Consider the following 19,998-nt stretch of genomic DNA (forward strand, 5'->3'; position numbering starts at 1 on the left):
TTTGTAACTTTTGCACTGTTGACCACTGAGAAGTTCACACTTGGTGAGTTCAGTGGTGCATTTGTATGTCATTGATTTAGACATATTTATACACAGTACTATTAATTTCTCTGTGTAAAACCTTTTTAATAGAAAAGTGAGTTTAGCATGTCACATTTTTTTTCATTCATATCCTTTGAATGAGGAAAGTATCTGACCCTACTGTCGCTGTATGAAGGAAATAATGCTAAAGCACAGGCAGAATTAGAGCTTCAGTTTAAGCCAAGAACAAATTGAGGCAAAGTCTGGAGATAATTGTTTTCAATGTCTCTTAAAACTTTACTTAAAGTGCCTGGATATTATTATATTGAAGCAGTGAAGGTGTTTTTTTCTGAACCCATGATTAAAGTAGCCTATCTAAGGATTAATTTCAGTCCATACATTTCCTTCATTTTGTTTCATAATCATTTATCATTAGTCATTTATGTAATTTGATTTATATTATTTATCATTGTTATTTTTATTGTATTTTTACATTTTATATTACTAATTATTTCCCTTGCTCTTGCAGTGCTTGCTTTTGTTGTTTAATCTTATGATTGCAGAGTTTCATGGAGTGTAAATAAGAGATAAGAGAGAATATTGCAATATCAAGGTTTTATGAGATGGGATGTTGATGTGAAGCAGTTTAATATAATAAAACTTCTTGGATTTGTTCTATAACGTATGCAACTAAGATTCACTCTGTTCATTTTTATCAACATCACTTCATCTCCTGCTTCTGCTCTTCTCTAGATTTATCAGTCAACTTCTTCACTGATAGACGATTGTTAATACAGTTTTGGGTACCAGCCAAAGACTTGCTATTAATGGATAGTGGATATTAGACAAAACTTTGCTGTCTGGGTTTTGGATATGAGATAAATCGGATATCTTGTGGTGGGAACTGGCGTCCGGGGTCAGATCTTAAATTTCTGACATGGAGACTTCATATAACAACATGAAAGGTAGGCTGTACAGCTGTGTGGTGTACTGTAAAACTCAGCGCAGGACGACTCTTACAACACGGCAGTGACACGGGAGTAAATGAAAAGCTCAGAGTTCAAACTGAAGAAGCTCTAAATTTTAGAAAGGCCAAGCCAGAGTCCTGACCTCAATCTGGAGTCTGTTGTGTGATCTGAAGCAAGGAGAAGCGTGCAAATGTACCTCAGCTCCTCCAGAAGCATTTAGTGCAGGATGTTACCAATGAAACACTTTCAGTAGCTTCAGTGAGTGGCTTTAATTTAGTATTTTGTGTGTTTGTTGATAAACAATATATATATATATATATATATATATATATATATACAGTATATATATATATATATATATATATATATATATATATATATATATATAATTAAAAAGGTAATTGCGACTTTTCATCTCACAGTTCAGACTTTTTCTCGTAATTCTGAGAAAAACTGTGAAAGAAACTTGCAATTACATGAAATAAAGTCAGAATTGTGAGATAAAAAGTATTTTTTATTCCATGGTGGAAACAAAAGACAGAAGTGTGAGATGTAAAATCAGAACTGTGTGAAGAAGTCCGAATTATGAGATAAAATGCCGCAATTACCTTTATTTCTCCCTAATTCTTTTCCTTCTGTTTCCGCTAAAGAATGACAGAAGTTTGCACAGAAAAATGTTTTAAGAAGATTTTTGCTAATACCATGTTGTGCTTGTGCAGTATCATGTAAATATCATGATGTATGAATAAGGAAATCATTGATCATTGCATGTTCACTCATAATATTTCATTAAAGCTCGTATCAGTTCTTCCTCATTTACTTCCACTTCATCTGTTTTATTAATACTATACTCTTTCAATAATATTAATGGTGCAGTGATGGGTTCAGATGATTATCAAATGATTATCATATTCATATACCATTTATATGGTGTTTAAATGCATTACCAAAAAAACATGTGATGTCTAATGGTTTATTAGTTTAAGCAGTGTCAGACGGCTCCTCCAGTTAATGTCTTTCTCTCCTTAGAGATGAATTGGCACAGTTGTGTGACAAGCACTCATCTCTGATTCATTTCAGAGTGAAAATGTTGCCGTTTCCAAAACCGATGGCAGCTAAATTTCCCTTGTGTCTTTGTGTTTTCCAGTCGTTTGAATTAGTGGCTTGTTAACTGTATAGTTCTGGTGCTGTTCTTTTGGTTAAACCTCATGACAAGCCATTATCTGACAATTGATTTCAAAATGTGAATGACAAACTCGTAATTAGATTTCATCTGAAAGTGGCAGCCAATAGAGCTCCAGTGATGAAAACCACTACGAGTCCTCCTTATGCAGCATAATATCGGCCTTACTGCAGAGGTGAGGTATTATCAGTCACATAATCTTTATTTAATAAAAAAAGTAATTAGTTTTTGTCGTTGGCTTTCCAGAGCATTGTGTCCTTGGAAGAGAGTTACTTCTGCCCTCTTCATCCTAAAACTTCAGCACTCGGAGGCAAAGTCACGTTTTTACTGGAGCTGATCATCCATCTCGCTGGATTAGTGATGACCTCCTAAACAAACAAATTGCTGTTTTGTTCCCAGTACGGCAGTCGAGCCCTTTTCGGTGTGCGCCCTATAAAGCTGCAGGTGTGTTAGGGTTTAAGAGCGAGCTTTCGTGTCCTTAAATCATTTACCCTCTGCAAACTCATATAACTACAAAACAGTTTAATGTTTTAATCCCCCTTGAGTCGGCCCCAAGCCCCAGATGAGGGGATGCATCCTCACAAAACCACAACCGGCTTCATTAATCACGCTAATGCTGGCTATATTTTTAACCCTTACCATTTATCAGCCTGAGAGAGCATGACAGTAAGGAACACACCCCTGCGCCCGCACGCTCATGGGACGCCGCTGATGCATCGTCTATTCATCCCTTGACTTCCTGCTGTTTTATTCTCTGTCTCTTTCTTCCCGTTCAATTAGGACTTTGGCGATGACGGCTCACTCTACATTACTAAGGTGACTACGATTCACATGGGGAACTATAGCTGTCACGCGTACGGCTATGAGGAGCTGTCCCAGACCCACGTGCTCCAGGTGAATGGTTAGTAGTAGAATCTTTCATATATGTTTGCTTTTATGAGCTGTTTTTGTAATGTCTGTTAAAGTTGTCAAATGGATAAATGAAGCATTGTTCCTTCATTTTTAATACAACGTCCATGTTTCACAATTTAACTATAGTAATAATCAGTGTTGGTGGCAATGCATTACAAGTTATATAATCAGATTAGTTTTTCCAAGTAACTAGTAAAGTACCACATTACTTTTCAATTTGCAAGAAAACATCAGAGTTACTTTTTCAATTTCAAAGTCGTCGGATCACCGTTGTTTTCACACCGCACGACTATCTGGGGTAGCATCCAGTTGCTGCTAGGTTCACATTGCGCCATGGATCAGCGACAGGAAGTTACACACTGCATAACTTTACAATAAGAAGAATCGCCAACAACTCTGTCTGGTCCGCAAACTATATGTTTCACAACCAAAAGCATGTTAAAAGTAATAAGGAAATAACGCAAGCTTGTGCGTGAGATCAGAGCTGTCGCGCGAGACTAGACATGTTATTAAAATGGTAGCTCACAAGAAGTTTGCGACACAAATGGTCTGTGCACTGATTTGCAGCAAAAGGGCAAAAAAGATTATGGAGGAGGAAATGTTCTTGTGATATTGTGATATTGAATAACACAAATATCCTTTATGTACTTAATCCCATTTTATTAACCAATGTATTTGCTGCTCCAATTCAACCATACTGTTGGATGAACATAACATTTGTGTTTTTTTTTTTTTTTTTTATTGCTGAAGGGAACTAAAAACAAACAAGCAAGCCCAGCCCAGATGAGAAAAAGTAACGCAAAAGTAACATAATGCATTACTTTAGTAACAGTTAGATAGTAACGCAATACTTTAATGCATTACTTTTCAAAATAACTTTCCCCAACACTGCAAAACTTGGCATCTACATTGTTTTCATTATTACCAATGAAGCCACCTTCAGTAGAATTGTAAAGACTTCAGCTGCCTATCAGAGGGAACCGGAATGACCCAGCATTGTCAAAAGGCTGATATTCTTACTGTATGTTTTTAAAATTTTAAAAAGTATTGACTTGGTACCAACAACACTAACCCCAGATATACAGTATAATAACTCCAACTGAACAAAAAAGCCATTTGTTTGCTTTCAAACCATTTGAAATGGTTGCAATGGAAAATAGTTTTCACCTTTTGATCATTCAACCATTCAATTACAAGGCATCGTTCTTCATTGAGGCATATGAAGGCATATAAACAAACACTGTATTGAAACAAAGATAACAATCCTATTTCCCTTGCTGTATTACATTTGCGAGAGAAAATATACTGGAAGGATTTTCAATTAACGGGAGACAATAAGCATGATTGTTAGAGAGCTTGTTTTGTCTAATTGAAGAGCAATACAGCCGCGTGAGGAACCTCAAGATGGGACGAACGTTTGCGGCTCACATTCATTTCAATAAATGACCGTTTCTGACTTACACAAGGAGGGGAATCCAAAACAAAGCAATTGTTCTGGCACTGAATCACTTTCTCTGTTGTTCACAGTCTGCTTCTATCTCTTTGTCCTTCTAGTGCCTCCAGTAATCCTGGTGTATCCAGAGACTCAGGCCCAGGAACCCGGCGTCGCTGCCAGCCTGCGCTGCCATGCAGATGGTATTCCAAACCCCAAACTCACCTGGCTGAAGAACGGCCTGGACCTGCAGCCGCACGGATCCAAGCAGATTTCACTTCTCGGTATGATCCTCGGCCCTCCCTCTTGGGAAGCAGATTTTATTTATTTGTCCTTTATTTAACCAGGTAAAACTTTCTGAGATTAAAGGGGTCATCGGATGCAAAATTCACTTTTACTTGTTGTTTGAACTGAAATGTGTGTTGGTAGTGTGTGTACACAACCACCCTATAATGATAAAAATCCACCCAGTGTTTTTTATTTAAATCCCGATAAATGATAACCCCTTTCTCTAATCAAGCTGATCTCAGAATCTTGTCTGTGTGACGTCACACAGACCCAGGCCCCTCCCACGATAGTTGATTGACATCAGTTGTCCGCTATTGTTTCGACACCGGAGTAGGGGTAGACAAGAATGTCTCCAAAGCGATTGAGGTGTTTTGTTGTTGGATGCAATAATGAACATAGCAGTCGTCATTTACTCCCGACATCTGAGCCGCTGAAGATGCAGAGAATTACATTTGTTTTTAAAGGGAATGCACCCCCAATCTACCTAAATGCGTCTACGTTTGCACGAATCATTCGTGTTCCAGCTTCATCTACAGATGAAGTGAGTATAAGGGTTTTTTATCATCTTTGCAAATCACCTTTCCTAATAATGTGCTAGTTAGAAAGTTTCACAATGAATGCTGCTAAAGTTTACCATCTCTCAGAGAACTGCGCGACTGTGTGTCACCCCACGGAAGAGAGGGGCAGGGTCAGCAGAGCTCATTAGCATTTAAAGCAACATGCAACCTAACGGCTTGCTGTCAACAAAGCTGTTTTTGACGGGTTAAAAAGAGTGTTGTTTTACACTACCATTGAGAAATTTTAACCAAAGTGTGTTAAACTTTACATTAAGACCCTAAAAAATCATATCAACTTGTGGAAAATGGGCATCCCATGACCCCTTTAAAAAATCTCTTTACCAGAAGTGACCTGTCCAAGATGCAGCGCTACATTTCAGAAAAAGAACACAAAACTCTGTATCCAAAACACAATTAAAAACATGTACATGTAAATTCTTCCTTTAACAGCTCATTGATCAAGAATCTAAAACTGTTCATTGACACTAAGGTCTGCAACTTCAAGATGTGTTGTAAAGAGTTCCAATCATTGGGCGCCGCAAACCGAAGAGCTTGTTTTCCAAGTTCAGTTCGTGCAGATGGAAAGAGTCTACAAGTCCTGTGAGTGCAGAGAATAAGCTCCAGGAGCATTAAGTTTGGTGAGAGAACAGAGATATGGAGGCAGTAGACACAAAATGGATTTATAAATAAACAGGTACCAGTGAATACATCTGTGTGCTGATAATGAAATCCAACCAACTCTATTATGCAAATCACAATGATGGGTACTAACATTACAATTTAATATAAACCTGAGCGCACCATGACACAGAGTGTCCAAAGAACCTAAAAATGTGGTAGACAGGAGATAAACAGACAGATGCGTAATGGGCAGATCATGTAATGAAGCATATGAACAATATCCTCCGTACGGCCCTCTGAAGCAGCAGTGGGAACAACCATTGCTGGCAGCCGTTGGTGCTGTGGGAGTGAATTTGCAGCTTCCTGCAAGGACGATGATGATAATAATAAAAACAGTGCATGAAATGACGATAGCGGGCCCAGGCAAATGGGCTCATTTGGAAGGGCCTGTCGATTCCAGCGCGGTGCTGTATTGTTTACAAAGTAGCCCCTTATTAGAAAGCACTTTATTGGTTGAGTGCGGTCCATTACACCCTGTAATAGGCTGTTATTTGGATCAGATGCTCGTGCTGCTTAAGTTCTGTATGAAAAGACAAGACCTTCAAGGTCTCATTTCTCTCATTTATTTGTTTCAGCTCCATCGTTTCTCAGCGGCTCGGGTTATTTATTTGTTCTGTGGAGGTTTAATGTAACAGATAGTTTTGAGCATTTGTGTTTCTCTGGCCCTTTGTTGGGCATGTCCGTCTGCTTTCATTTCCCTCACGCATTAATATTTCAGAAGCGCTCCTTTCCAGCTCTCCGGTTTCTGTTTGTGTCCACAGAAATATTTACAGCATCAAGATAAAAGATGATTTCATCACAAAGTCTAAAAAATTGTCTTTCGCGGGATGACAAATAACAGGCCTAGCTCAATGTGGAGACACAATGTGTCATTTTGTGTCGACGGATTTTTGTTTTCTGCTGTATGGAAAGATGGATAGACTTGTAAGCGCACTGATGGCAGCACAAAACCGACTCATGATTCATACTCATAGACAACGCAATGTAAACAGTTACAAACCATAGTTTCTGTCCGCATTTCCTACCTGGGGTTCGAGCTAATAATTAAATGAATCATTAAAATATAAAACTGAATAAATAATTTTGGTAACACTTAAAGCCTTTATACATAATGCATATTAAATGTTGTTTTAATGCATTAATTATGCTTTGTAATGCACCTTGTAATGCATTGTATGATCTCATAGATTATTGTAATCACAGTTATAATTGTCACGTGTTTGAGTTCCTGTTTGCCCTTATTTGGTTTTGTTCCTGTCCTCATTATCAGTTAGTCACCTGTTCCTTGTTAATTTATTCGTTAGTCCCTCGTTTGGTTGAATATTTATAGCCCTGCCTTTCTACAGTTTCTTTGTCCTGTCTGAACGTTATCTGAAGTGATTGTGTTTTCCCTTATGGATTTATTAAAGACTCTGTTTATTTTGGATTATCTGCCTCCTTTGTTCTCCTTCGAACTCCTCACCTCGGCAACGTGTAATTATGAACTAGGCTGAGGATTTTCTCCTGGACTTTCAGCAGGAGGGATGGCCGTTGGAGCAGTATGTGGAGGAATTTCTGAGTGTGATACATCTGGTGAGTTGGCGCGATTCCATGATTAATGCGTGCTTCCGGATGGGACTAAAAGATGATCATTTGTTTAGATTCCTGACTCCTGATAATTGCTGCAGACCCCTAGCAGATTTTATAAATTTTGTTCTAGATTTAAATTGCTCCAAGTTCCTTGTCGATGTGGAGGATCATCCTCCTCCCATCCAGAAACACACGGACGCTCCACCTTACCACAAGCCAGTTCCCTGCACATATGGTTCCAATGAGCCCACTCACTCCGTTCCTCCCACGCTTCCCCAAGTTCTCCTAAGCCCCACCATTGTCCTCTGCCCAGAAAGACCGTCCGCGGCGAAGTCAAGCTCGCGTCCTCTCCGCTATCCTCGCTCCAGTGTCGGCTCCTACCCCAGAGCTCCTGGATACGGCGCTACCCCCGGAGTTCTCGGCGCCTATCGTCAATCCAGAGTCCATTCCTCCAGTGCCCGCTCCACCTGGGCCCGTTCCAGGGCCCGCTCCTCCTGAGCGCCCTCCAGTGCCCGCTCCTCCTGGGCCCGTTCCTCCTGGGCCCGTTCCAGTGCCTGCTCCTCCTGAGCGCCCTCCAGACTCTGTCCAGGCTTTTAAGGACATGAAAATCCCCAAGGACATGGGGGGGGGGCCATATGCGCATGCCATAGTGGCTATGGCCTCCTGATCCGCCCTGGAGGCTCTCCTTGTCTCCACCCTGTTCCAGTCCTGCACCAGCCTCCAGGGTACTGTTACGGTGCGGGACGCTGTTTGCCCTTATTTGGTTTTGTTCCTGTCTTCATTATCAGTTAGTCACCTGTTCCTTGTTAATTTACTCGTTAGTCCCTCGTTTGGTTGAATATTTATTTGAAGTGGTTGTTTTCCCTTATGGATTTATTAAAGACTCTGTTTATTTTGGATTATCTGCCTCCTTTGCTCTCCTTCGAACTCCTCGCCTCGGCAACCTGTGACAATAATACATTATAATATTTATCTATTTATTTTTACACCTTTAGAAAGTATAGTGTATTAAAACACATGACAAACAAACCTTCAAATGTTATAACGCATTTTGGTTACAAATATTTATGAAAAGATATAATGTTTTATACATAAAGTCTTTAAGTAAATGTGTCAAAATATTAAAACATTTGAACACTAAAAAAGATTAAATATTTTATTTGCTTACCTGCCTGTCATGTGATCATTAACCATAATCAAATGTTTAGTTAAATTATTTAAAACGATAATAATGCAAATGTTTGGTTCAATTATTATAATATTAAATTAAAATCTCTGGAGAATTTCACAAAAAAGTTAAATGGCAATCGCTGGTTTAAATATATTGGATTTTTTTGGTGTTTCAGCTAACATTTTACATATAGAAAAAAACCCAATTAAATTATATTTTCACTTACACTTTTCACGTGTAAATGAAGAGACATTCGCTTTCATTTTTCTTAGTTGTCACTCTTCATTCAGTCTTCTTATATGCTGTTTGTAGTCAAAGTGAAATATCAGTGGAGTGCGGAGTTAGAAAAAAATTGCCTTTGCCAGCCAGGTTGGATATTTGCACTCGGTGTAAATAGATACTGCCATTCATATTTTATGATGGATTTTCATAGTTTAAAAGGGAAAGTCTGCCTCTGGGACAAAAGTAAAACACAATAAAACTAAACATAAAAGTCATGAAAGTCAAAAAGAAAAAGCTTAACATTAAAGGCAGGAAAGTTTCAAAGTTAAAAAAAATAAATAAATAAATCAACCTTTGGGAGATATAAAGAAAGTTTAGTTGGAATGAAAAATGTTTTGGTTGACGTGGATGATGTGCGCACAGTTCTGCACCGTGAGGTTTTGTTCATGCCCTTGGCAGCATTCAGTACACATTCAGTATTCAATAAGTTAATGCATAACATGGTTTAATTTCATCAGCATTAATACATGGGGTTGAACTGTATATGAATTTAATGTATATCCTCAATATCAGGACCTGGAACTGGTAGCCGTTTCATTTTTTCACCATTTTGTTTCCTTTAGTATATTATAAACGGGCTGCAGTGTGACAAATGTTTCTGAATTAACAAACACTGTTATTATAATTATAACATTATAAGTCTACAAAAATTAGCAAAAATTGTTGCCGCTTAAAGTAATTGTGGTTCAGTATGTCACACCACATTCAGAAATTTTTTTCGGTAGCACTTAAATTTAGCAACCAATTCTAACTATTAACTAGTTGCTTAATTACTAGAATATTGGCTGTTTATACTAATAATGTACATATTAATATTTTATTCTGCATGACCATATTTTAGATCCATTAATCCTACACCATTCCTAAACTTAAAAACGAACTTACTAACTATTAATAAGCAGCAAATTAAGCGTTTATTGAGGCAAAGGTCATAGTTAATAGTTAGTTAATAGTGCGAATTGGTCCCTAAAATAAATTGCGACCATTATTTCAGATCTATAACCCACCAGCAGTACATGAATGTACCTGATATGGAAATATGCAGGTGAAATATGAACTTTTACGCAGTGGTGAGAAGCTCTCATTTGAATTGAGTCTGTATTTTGATAATAGAATGGGATCAATAGACGGATGGAAAAGCAGAGTAGTGGAGATGAGAGAATGAAGGCGAAGTGAAGAGAATAGAGAGAGAGAGTGAACTCTCCTGTATGTATATGATCTCTGACATGCACATGAAAGCACGCGTGTGACACAGACAGTGTTCAGAGATGCTTGTGCTGTGATCAAGACAGCATCAGAGATGAGCCAAGCATCTGAGAACTCGCTGAACTTCACAAAGCTCTGATACATACGCAGTGGAGCAGTCCGGAGATGACACACACACACACAATCACATCAGCTTCTCAGTTTACAAGTGCTGCTTTGATTTGAGGATTGCATGTTTATCTGTAATGCTGAGTAATTGGCTTCATGCTCATCATGACTGCAAACACTGATTCGTTTGGTGACAGAATCCCAGAATTTTTGAGGTGATGTCATAATGAATGACTCTGTAAAGGTGATCTCATCAGTAACCACAACTGCAGTGTTGTATGAGATGAACTGGATAGACAATAATATGTATGAGCTTGTGAAAACACTTTACCAAAAGCCAGTCACGACTCAGACACAACAATCCTATAGTCGACGCTCACGTAAATGTTTGAAAAATTATTTATTCATGAAATCCATTTGGAAATGAAAGCAAAGTCATCTGTAGTGTTTTAATGGCTGAATTTAATTAGCATCAAAGCTCAATACGAATAAAAGTGAAACCATCAAAGTAACATCTTGTGTCAGTGTTTGTGTGTGCGTGAGTGCGCGTTTTTGTGAAAAGTCAGGACATAGATGTGTATAATGACAAAGGTATGACAGGTATTACAAGGTGAAGGTGACATCTCAGGACATTGACCCATGTCCCCACTTTTCAAAACGCTTATAAATCACACAGAGTGAGGTTTTTTTGCGGAAAGTTGAAATGCACAGTCTCCTGTAAGGGGTAGGTTTAGGTGTAGGGTTGGTGTAGGGCAATAGCACATACAGTAAGTACAGTATAAAAACCATTACGCCTATGGGATGTCCCCACTTTTCACAAAAACGAACGTGTGTGTGTGTGTGTGTGTGTGTGTGTGTGTGTGCACGCTTCCACAAACATCCCAACCAGCCTTCAAAAATCACACAGCATATAATAAAACCGTGGTCTCACTTTATATTAAGTGTCTTTAACTACTATGTAATTGCATTTAAATGGTAACACTTTAAAGTAAGGTTCTATTAGTTAACATTAATTAATGCATTAACTAACAATGAGCAATACATTTGTTACAGTATGTATTAATCATTGTTAATGTTAGATAATAAAAAAATTACAACTGTTCATTGTTAGTCCATGTTAGCTCAGATCCATATATTAACAGACACAACACATTAATGTATTAGGAAATGTTGAAATTAGCATTACCAAGTATTTTCCATTGTTAGTTCATGTTAACTAATGTAGTTAACTAATGTTAAGAAATGGAACCTTATTGTAATGTTACCATTTAAATTAATCATTTGATGCATGGAATTTATTGCATACATACCTACTTATATTTTAAAATATACCTGCATGTAATTACATCTGTAAATAATTTCAGTAATTACATCAATAACTATACCGTTGACTCTACTCATTAACCCACCCTTAAACCTTTAACCAAACCTGTCCCTAAACTTAGCCATAATCCACATCAATAGAGGCAACAGTGATTTGCACTACAACGTCAACACAATACATTTATTGAACCAAACAATTTTTGATGTGATAGTTGATGATATTAGTGGTACAGAAATTACACTGTTTAGTCTTAATGCATTCAATAAAATAAAGATCTGTATTTTAAAAAATAAAATAAGTCACACAGGGCCAAAATTGCATTGTTGAGAGAAAAAAAAAACATGAGTCACATATGTATGTTGTGTAACAAGGGAGGCGTCGTGATGAAAGAGTGGGGATCCAATTGGAGGCTTTATTGAAAGAGCATGGTCAAAATAGGCAGGGTCAAAACACCAGAAAACAGAAACATCCCAGGTTCAGGCAAAAGAGTAATCCACAGAACAGTCAATGGTCAGGACAGACAGCAAACAATCAATCAGGAAACCAGGTAAACAGTCCAAGATACAAAAACACGAAGGCAAGGAAAAAAAGAAACACGGGAAGGAACACGGAAACTAGAAAATGTACAGGCTAACATTCTGTCACCAGTGAAGTCAGAGAGTGTGAGTGCTACTTTTAAAGTCCTTCTAATGTGAGACAGCTGTGAACTAATGATGAGATCTGATGAGAGACAGGTGATTGCAATTGATGATGTGTCCAGGCAGAGGATTATGGGAAATGGAGTCCGGGGTGAGTGGTAGAGCCCTGCACGTGCCTCAAATTTATGCCCTAGCCTGGCCATGGCCTGAGACACTCAGGCCCTAGCCTGGCCCTTGTCTGACAGCTTATCAGAATTACTGGCCCGAGTCCGACCCGAGCCCGTCTTTTTTTTCCCTTCTCCCAAAACAGCTTATACTACTGTTTCAGCTATTAAAATAGTTCAGTTTTGTATGTGATGGCAAAGTGATTATATTTCGTTTAGTGTTTTTGCTCACACTTTATATTAGGTGGCCTTAACTAATATGTACTTACACTTAAGAATAAGTACAATGTACTTTTTGTGTTCATACTGTATTGCAAAACACTTTTGCTGTTATTGAGGTGGGATATGAGTAAGGTTAGGGACAGGTTTGGTGGTATGGGTAGGTTTAAGGGTGGGTTAAGGTGTAAGGGATGGTTCAACAGTGTAATTATAATTGTAAGTACAAAAATTTATTACAGATGTAATTACATATAGGTTTTTTTAAAAATATAAGTACAATGTAAAAACATGCATGTACACAATAGGTGCATTGTACCAAATGATTAATTTAAATGTAAGTACATAGTAGTTAAGGCCACCTAATATAAAGTGGGACCGTGTTTTTATTAAGTTAATTTAGAAAAACAATTGGAGCATTTTTTGTTCGTTGTAAGTTTTTGTTTTTTAAAGTAACGACCAAGCAGCCAGAGGCATACAGTAAGCTGATCATAGTTTATGTTTGATCAATTTAGCCTTCTCAAATCATCACGACTTGCCTAAAATAAAATCTATAGATAGCCTATTAAACAGTTCAAGCATATAACAATGTTTAAACATTAAACCTAGATAAATGTGCGCTGTATCCAATAGTTTGTGCGGAGAGTGGAAGCTAAAATGCGCTTTGCAAGACATGGAGACGTCAGCGCGACCACTTGCATTTTATTATTTGTGAGCACTCACAATATCAACAAAACATTGTGCTTTATAAAATAAAGAAAACAAACATGATGCGCTTTCTACCATCTCATCTTGAACAGGAGCGCTTTACAAAAATGAACCGAAACTCAGTGAATACATGCCTCACAGACATGATAAATATATCCTAAGCTTTAAATAACTACTTAACGAAATAAAACAAATCGAAAATAAAAACTCTTTCATTATAATCATAATCATAATCCATAAAGATTCTCTCTAAATGTGTGTCTAATAAGAAGACTGCGAGTCAGGATCGGCAACTTCATTCTTGCGAAACGGACTCAGAAAACACTGCTTTATTAGAAAATAATTCAAATATCTCCTTACTATTTCCCCCCGGACACATTCATGGTAATTACTTTTGCTGGGGCTTCGCGGCAAGCTTTAGCCTATTGCGTGCATTTGAACGCAGAACTCTTCAGCTGCTGGACACTAAACACCGTTGAGCTACTCTTGAAAGTTGCGGCAGTATGGTCTCGTGTTGTTTCCACCAGCGCAGCAATTTTTTTTCATCACTAATTGATGGATTGATGGATTTCTAAAATATAAAAATAAGGAGAAGCCTAAAACAGACCCGAGGCCTAGCCCGTTTAAAAGGATAGTTCATCCAAAGATTAAATTCTGTCATCATTTATTCACCGTCAAGTTGGGGTTAGGGTTAATAAATTTTGAAGATCTTTTGAAGAATGTTGGTAACAAAAGAGTTGACGGTAGCATTGACTTAGTATTTTTTGCCATACTATGGAAGTCAGTAGGGACCAGCAACTGTTTGATTCTTCAAAATGTATGTTCAAAAAAAGAAAGAAACTCGTACAGTTTTGGAAAAACTTGAGGGTGAGTAAATGATGGTATATAACCTGACAAAATATTTTTTACAATTTATGTATTTGTGAAATAGTCATGCCAGCTAACAACTTGAAATGCACATTCTGCCAACTTTAGAGAAATCATTTCTGCTGAAAAAACAGACACTCAATAAATCCAAGTATTGGACTTTATAACTTGGCACAGTATTAGCTGCACCACAGGGAAACCTTTATGGGTTTTAAAAATGCCTTCACCCAAAGCTCTGTCAATGAAAAATGTTATTGGTCGACTGTGGGAACAAACACCTCAGACTTGCTTTTGAGATTTATGTTATTGCCCTGTAGTTGCTTGTTGGTTTTGTTAGAGGCATTTTTCTATGGTGTGTGTGTTGATACATAGGAAATACACTGGAAATGCACTGAATCATCTAACTGTTGGCTATTGTACTTATTCAGCTAATGGCAGTGAACTCCACATCGGAAGTGTGCGTTATGAAGACACTGGTGCTTATACCTGCATCGCTAGAAACGAGGTTGGTGTGGATGAAGACATCTCATCTCTGTTTGTGGAAGACTCAGCACGAAAGACACGTGAGTGATGATACTGAAGCTGTTTCAGCACAGATTGTAATGATTTTGTGAACTATGGTTGCTTACATGTTATGATGATACACTGTAAATGGGAGAATGGTGTTGGCTAGAATGTATAGAGCCATGTGAAATCCATTTTATTTTTTCCCCCAAATTACACTATTTTTCCAATTTTTTCTGTTTTACTTTTTTACTTTATAAATCAAAAACTATGTCAATTAATTGAAATAATAAAACTAATAGAAGTTAACCTTTACATAACAATAACTTATTACATTTTTTATTTATTTATTTTTTCTAAAGTTTTTATGTTTACCAAATTTTGTGTTTTCCATTTAAATATTTCTGGATTCCATTTTAATTGTTACATTAAATTTTAATCAACTAAATTCATTAAAACAACATACTATTAGTTGTAGTAGTAGTGGTTTACAATAATAGGGCCCTATGTTTTTTCAGAAATTCTGTGTTGTGTATTTAAATTTTTCTGCTAATCAAATTAAGGCATACCACATTAAATTTAGTTAATGTATTAGTCAAATGAAAACTAAACAAATCTATTAATTCTGTCAATTTAAAATTCATCCAACATTTCCCAAATTCCATGACCTTCCGCATTATACATTAATTTCCATATTTATGACTGGATTCTGAACTCATAGGGCATTAGGTGTACTGGTAGACTTGTGCACATGTGGGTTGTTGGTTCAGTCATTACTGGCAAGAATTTACAAGTCAGTTCACATGTAATAAAGCCACCAATGCGGAAAGGACAGTTTGTCATTAATAAGGTTTTAATGGTCATACAGCAATAAACATCTGCAGATGTGAACAGCCCTATGGTTTCTGTGCACACATGCCAATTCCTGTTTCAGAAATTACAGACATTTTCTGGACTGTTAAATTTACAGTGTTCAATTAGAGTCAAATGAAGGTCCAATGCGTAAATGGGAGATTCTTTTCTGTCCACTAGTGGCATTTTGAAAGCAATCGTTCTGGTTTTAGTAGACAGATACGCTAATTTTAAAGGGATAATTCACCCAAAAATGAAAATTTACTGTTTATGGACTCATTGTCAGGCCATCCAAGACGTAGGTGACTTTATTCTTCAGTGGTAAAGAAGATTTTTTGCTGAAACTGTGGTCCTTAGTGAGTCATAAAATGCAAGTCAGCGACTGCCCGTGTTTGCGAATAAAAAAGCATATCAAGGAACACAAAATTAATACCCGTTGCTTCTGACGATATATTGAAGTCTTATGAAGCAAAATGATTGGTCTGTGCAAGAAATTGAATAATTATTTACAATATTATTACCTGCAATCCAGAGCCTCAGGCAAATGGGGAATTTGATTATTTTCAACAAACTAGTTTTTCACAGTTCATTTCAATGAACTGGTTCAGTTCACTATAGTATAATTTACTTAATCATGCAATGACATAAGGTACACACAATTTTACTATTTAATTGCCCAATAACGATGTGCATGGGCAGCGCTAGGGAGGGGCTAGCAGGTGCTCCAGCACCCCCAAGAAAAACCAAAGCACCCCCATAAAAAAAATGAAATAAAATAAAAACATTTGACTCATGCATAACTACTGCAATGCAATAGGCTACAACGTGAAGTGATTTGCAGTCGCACTTAATGTCAGCATTTTATTTTAAAAATGGATTGGTTCAATTGCGCCAAGTAGGCCTGCCCCCGACTAAAGATTTTTCTAGTCAACTAGTCGCACATTTATATTAAATTGATTTGTATAATAACCTAAACCATCCTTTACTATAGGCATTTAGGTGTATTATAGCCTATTCCGCGCTAAAGCGCACCCATAAAGCTTATGAATTATGAATGCATCGGGAAAAAGAAGACATTTTAATTATTTATTAAGCTCCATGCACATTTTACTTTCAAATTTGAGGCAATTCGGCATCAAGCAGTTGTTTTTTTAGTTTATTTGAGTTTTCCCACTTTCCTTTGCTTAAATAGCTTGTAAAAGCACTGTGCACATTTTACTTTCACTTTTAAATTTGCAGTAAATTCGGCATCAATTGCTGGAATTCAATTCAATTCTTGAATTCAATTCAAGCAACAACAAAATACAACATAGAACATATAGCCTAACTTTTATTAACAAAACGAATAAAAACACACCATGCTATAGGCCTATGCCTAATATAAAATAACAAATAACTTACAAATTTTAAATAGGTATACAAAACTGAGTAACAAATAATTATAAAACGTAGAATTAGCAAAACGATTAAGAAAGTTTGGTGGCACGGACTGCATACACCTTGATGTAAAATAATGGGGGAAATCACACAGTTTAAATAATATAAAAATCAGCAAATACTGTGGAACCAAATAAATGAGAAACGAATGTTAAAAAAAAAAAAAAAATCTTCCAATATCACCTTAGGCTAAATGGCAAAATATTTTTAAAACAGGCGCTTTTACATTTCGTTTTGAAACACTTCCGCGATTCTTTTGTCTGTCTCACCTCACTCTTCTTGTCAGTCAGCTCGACTCACTCTCCTCACGTGATAAATTAAATCTGATCTGTGATGCGCGACTGTCGTTCATTCGGTATGCTGCATTGAGCAGCCGCGTTTAGTTCTAATTGTTGTGTCTGTTCTCTAAACTGAACTAAAGTATTTTTATTACTATTAAAAAAATCTAAATGACCGTGAGGGACGGTGCTTAACACCGGTATCACCACCAACACCGTTGCAGCAAGCCTAATGCACCTATACTACATAATCAGAGAAGATTATTATTTATTTTTTTAATTTTTTTAATAGGTTTTCAAGATTTCTGCAAATTTATTTCTTATGTCTATGAACTGGTTCATTGTTGTGAGCGCTCCATTCACGGAGACTGCATGAGATGACAGAAAGCACATCCAAAAATGACAGGAGTATTTTAAGCTCATTCCTCAGGAAAAATAAATAAATAAAATTATTGCGCGAACGCACCCAGTAGACTAAGCGTGATAATACTCCCACTCCTCATAAACATTTGAAATGCGCCTATATAGCAATTTTATTATTCATACAAAAAAATTATAATAACACCAACATGTTTTAGTCATATTTACTATTAATTGCCCAGCTCCCCCTGTCATTGATCTAGCACCCCCTCAGCACCTGCGTTCAAAATTCTCTGGCGCCGCCCCTGACGATGTGAAATGTGGTTGTTTTGATGCATATAAAAGTGGATATCTAAAGTATATAAAGTGAATAAAATAGTCTTAATCAACCCACCTTTTTACATAAACAATGAGAAACTATAAAAACTTTAATTTCACCTCTTCTTTCAAGTGCTCGGATCACACATGCACATATTAGTGGCTCATCGGCCTTCAGTCCGAGTCCAACTGTTTGTTCAGTTCAGTGACTGTTGGAGGAATTGGAAAGTGAGTTTTGATTGAGTAACTTGTAGATCTGTGCTGCCCGAACCATTAACTTTCAGATAGTTCCATTTGATTTTGATTTGACTGATTCACTAAAAATAACAGGTTCAAATGAATGATTCATGAACTAAACATCACTTGCACAGGTTCTGCTCGATCTCCTTCACTAATATCCTCTGCGTCTCAATCGGGCTCAAATTGATCAGCGATATAGACGACGCCATTGTTTACAATACTACCAGAGCACATGCTGCTGAGCTGAGGCACGGGACGTTTAGACGTGTACTATAGCCAATCAAAACACACTGGACCAGCTAACCAATCAGAGCCCATTGCGTATTTCTGAGGGAGGGGCTTCATAAAAGCAGGAAATGATTTGCGTGGTTAGAGGAGAAGGGACAGAGCGGTGTGGAATAAAGGTAAATTATGTGAAAAATAATGCGTTTTTTTTTTTAAAACGAAGCATCAACACATGTTAGACTGCACCCCATAAACACAATCAAGCCTAGAAAAAAAAAAACAGTCAACCACCTCTTTAATTCTAAAAGTCAGTAATATAAGACATGAAACACATCCGCATGAAAAAATGAAGGTAGTGTTCCCTGTCCAAAACACACATTCTGTCTATGAGCTCCACAGTACAAGTACAAGTCTTATAATAAATCAGCCATATTTTCTCTAACCCAGTGTCCTTGTTGAATATAAAAGGCTTAATAAAAGACAGGTGACAAGTCCCATATGAAGAAGTCAAAGGCTGGTTATTTTTGCATTTAAATCATCTCAAATAAGACCTTTGAAGAAGTCTTTTATATGTTAACCCTCATGTTTGGGACCTGACAGACCTCAAGGCCATTTTAATATCTCTGACACTGAGCAAGCAGATTGATATTTCATGAGTTTATGAAAATTTAGTTTCAAATTTCACTTTGATAACATGCATCAACCGTCCCCCATGAAAATTTATTTGTAGTAAGTTTGAGTTTTCTGAGAAGTCACATAAAAACATGAATAAATTCAATGCAAAATATTTGCTGACTGCTGTACACAGTGTCGAGAAACACTGCTGGTGCTTGTTTCTTTTGATTCATTTTATTGTATTTTTCAATACTCTATTTCTGCTGATCAAAAACATCACTAGAATGGATACAGACACATTTCTAAAAATTGCATGTCCACTGTGTGGGAAAAGGTTTCAGTAATATCTGCCTGCAGGGTTTCAGTCAGCTCAGTGGGACAGAATAAAGGAATCTCAGAGAAAAAGCACAGATTCATTTCAAAATGAAGTTCACGTTCATCTGATCCCATCTATCAGCACTTACCAGTGTTACCATGCTGGCCGCCTGCAACTATAAATCATTAGAAAGGTCTAAGGTTTTATTATAAAATATTATATTAATATGATCAAAATCTTTGACGACATTTTCTGAATTTTAATTTTTGTCACAAGGTATGCAAAATCAAAAATGGATTTTTTTTTTTCTGCGTTCTATAAGAATGAAGTATATTTATAATGCAGAACTAATTGACATAGTATTTATAACAGTATAGTGTACTGTAAAATAATATATTGTCTGTCTCATTAAATGATATGAAGCCACATCAGATCACAAATGAAAGTTATTTCAAACACTTAACTGACAGTCTGGCATGAAACCGCTCTCTTTTGCTGAAGCCGAAGCGATCGAGCCGCTCTGATCACAGTGCTGCACATAGATTTATTTAATTAAAA

The 19,998-nt window shown here is 36.9% G+C and overlaps 1 protein-coding gene across 2 annotated transcripts in view; it reads left to right on the top strand.

Moving 5' to 3' along the window:
* The window catches only part of fstl4 (follistatin-like 4), a 217,112-nt gene that overhangs the window by 182,267 nt on the left and 14,847 nt on the right, over positions 1-19,998 (top strand). For both annotated transcript variants that reach the window (XM_058757290.1, XM_058757291.1), the window contains exons 8-10: positions 2,953-3,073; positions 4,639-4,800; positions 14,724-14,858. In XM_058757290.1, the coding sequence (XP_058613273.1) occupies positions 2,953-3,073; positions 4,639-4,800; positions 14,724-14,858 (418 nt within the window). The remainder of the gene's footprint in view (positions 1-2,952; positions 3,074-4,638; positions 4,801-14,723; positions 14,859-19,998) is intronic.

The sequence above is a fragment of the Onychostoma macrolepis genome, chromosome 21 (assembly GCF_012432095.1).
Source record: "Onychostoma macrolepis isolate SWU-2019 chromosome 21, ASM1243209v1, whole genome shotgun sequence".
In the NCBI taxonomy this organism is placed as follows: domain Eukaryota; kingdom Metazoa; phylum Chordata; class Actinopteri; order Cypriniformes; family Cyprinidae; genus Onychostoma; species Onychostoma macrolepis.